Source organism: Galendromus occidentalis, unplaced genomic scaffold, assembly GCF_000255335.2.
Source record: "Galendromus occidentalis unplaced genomic scaffold, Mocc_1.1 scf7180000076574, whole genome shotgun sequence".
NCBI classification, from domain to species: domain Eukaryota; kingdom Metazoa; phylum Arthropoda; class Arachnida; order Mesostigmata; family Phytoseiidae; genus Galendromus; species Galendromus occidentalis.
The window spans coordinates 445,573-447,541 of NW_003804563.1; the positions used below are offsets into that span (position 1 = coordinate 445,573).

Below are 1,969 nucleotides of genomic sequence, written 5' to 3' on the forward strand. Positions count from 1 at the left end.
GTCGTCGAACGTAGAAGAACAAGAGACTTGCGGAAAATCAAGAGGCAAGCGAGCGGATAATGGCTCAAGTATGGCGAAGTCAATTTGTGGAGTAATCGCTGTCAAACAAATTTCGCTCGGGGCTTCTTGCCTCCAAAAGCTTCAAGTATCCTAAGTTTCAAATCATGCTCCGGGCGAGGTGGATGGAAGAATCATCGCATCTATTCATGGAACATTCATCTGGCATCAGACGTATTTCACTCCAGACTCTCCAGCTCCGGAATCTAGCTCCGAGGTGTCCTCAGTCATCCTTCCGAAGTGGTCCGTATGAGCGAAGTTCTCCTTATACCATAGTGGCTAGTAGCAATGGCCGCTTGCCTCAGTACCTTATCAAATCCCTAGAAACAGTGTTCGTGTAGATATTAGGCGATAGTACGCTTGGATGGTACCGTCGACGGCTCCAGTTACACTTTATTTGCGTTTTCTGACACCGTCCACAATTGAAGAAGAGATCCATTTATCTCAAGAGTCAGAGCCCGATCCGCTGTTGAGAAGCCGTCGCGAGAGCGTTCCTCAAGAAAGGATTCTCTGACCAGGAATGTGAAGCACCATTGGCGGTGGGCCATCATCCGAACAAGTCGATGATTTCCATGGTATCGTCACGCTCTTCGCTGCTACCCTGCTTCGATTTCCTGTTGATTCCAGAACAGAATTGTGTCCTCCCTCCGTTACAGACGTACTGAAAATCACCGATTCCCGTTGTTAAACCCCGCTGGACAGCGGACCCTCTATCGAGCTCGAGCTCAATCTTGTTCTAGAACAGGAGACTCACAGTTTTTGTCAGGAAACACGTGTCGAAATTGACGGCACCCCAGCGTCCGATGATCGGGAAGCTCGAAGCCTTGATCCACGTGTTGATTGTTTTCTTCTCATCGTTCGTGATTGCGGAGCCGTACGTAACGTAGAGATTCAAATTCGAGCTCTGCTCGTTGCACATCACGTAAACGGCGAAGTTGCGCGACGCGCCTGCGATCATCATCTTCGGGGCATCTTCGATCGGCCTGGTGGTCGCTGAAATATTTTTGATACTGCTGAGCCGCCACTTTTGGATCGTTGGGGTGCGGGATCCAGAGTTCGCCTCACCGTCGGTGAATTGAACTCACTCGTTTCAGTGGCGTTAGTCCCGTCTGCGATATTATAATAAGAGGTTTTCAAGGGTTGCGTAGGATGTACGTGCGACACGGCGAGGAGGTTATCCGAGATTTCGAATACGGTTTGGAGGCACTGTGAGCTGACGACAGAATTCCACTGGGTTATCGCCACGGTGAAACCAGATGCTCTCGTCTGAAATCATGATTCTCCAGTAGCCAAGTCCCGCTAGAATATCATATATGATTGTCTCGGCAAGCGCTCAATTCTTCGAGCCGTATTCCGCTCGAACGCGAGCGCGACCTACCAAGTCTTGCACGGTCCAATTATTGTAGCGCTCCATCTCTGCAATAGAGTCCCACAGGTCTTGAGAACATTTCGATTCCGTACGTTCGGACGGTTTCGGTCTGACGAGCTGTCCCGCCTCGGGAGTCGCCCGCGCCAGGGCCAGTCCGACGATCAGAGCTGCGAAACGACTGGTTTTCATTGCAATCACTTTCACTGACTGCACCACATCCAGGAACGTCGTTTGAGTTTAAAAACCTACCCTCGAAAAAGGTGTGGAGAGCGTGAAGAGAGTATCCCACGGACGCCCGTGGAAGAAAGCCGAATCGCAGATTCTTGTTGTTTGCCCACCACTTGTGATGCTGAGAACAGTCTCGATCAACAACTCCATGAGAGATATCATATCAGCTCTTCCCGAGAGTTTCTAGGAAGCGGCTTCTTCTAAGCAGGTATCGACGATTTCGAGATTCCACTTCAAAATTTCCGGAATTGTGCGTTGGACTTTCACAGTGAATGTCGTTGGAGTACAGCCTGATGAATGGGCTCTGATGGCAGA

General features: G+C 50.1%; 1 protein-coding gene across 1 annotated transcript; it reads right to left on the reverse strand.

Annotated features, from left to right (window-relative positions):
• Positions 1-412: 412 nt before the first annotated feature.
• Positions 413-1,646, reverse strand: LOC100900295 (uncharacterized). Its single transcript, XM_003739585.2, has 4 exons — positions 1,436-1,646; positions 1,143-1,323; positions 812-1,050; positions 413-718 (listed from the first exon to the last, which is right to left on the reverse strand). The coding sequence occupies exons 1-4, from the start codon at positions 1,613-1,615 to the stop codon at positions 605-607; spliced, it is 714 nt and encodes a 237-aa protein (XP_003739633.1). The 5' UTR covers positions 1,616-1,646; the 3' UTR covers positions 413-604.
• Positions 1,647-1,969: the final 323 nt, after the last annotated feature.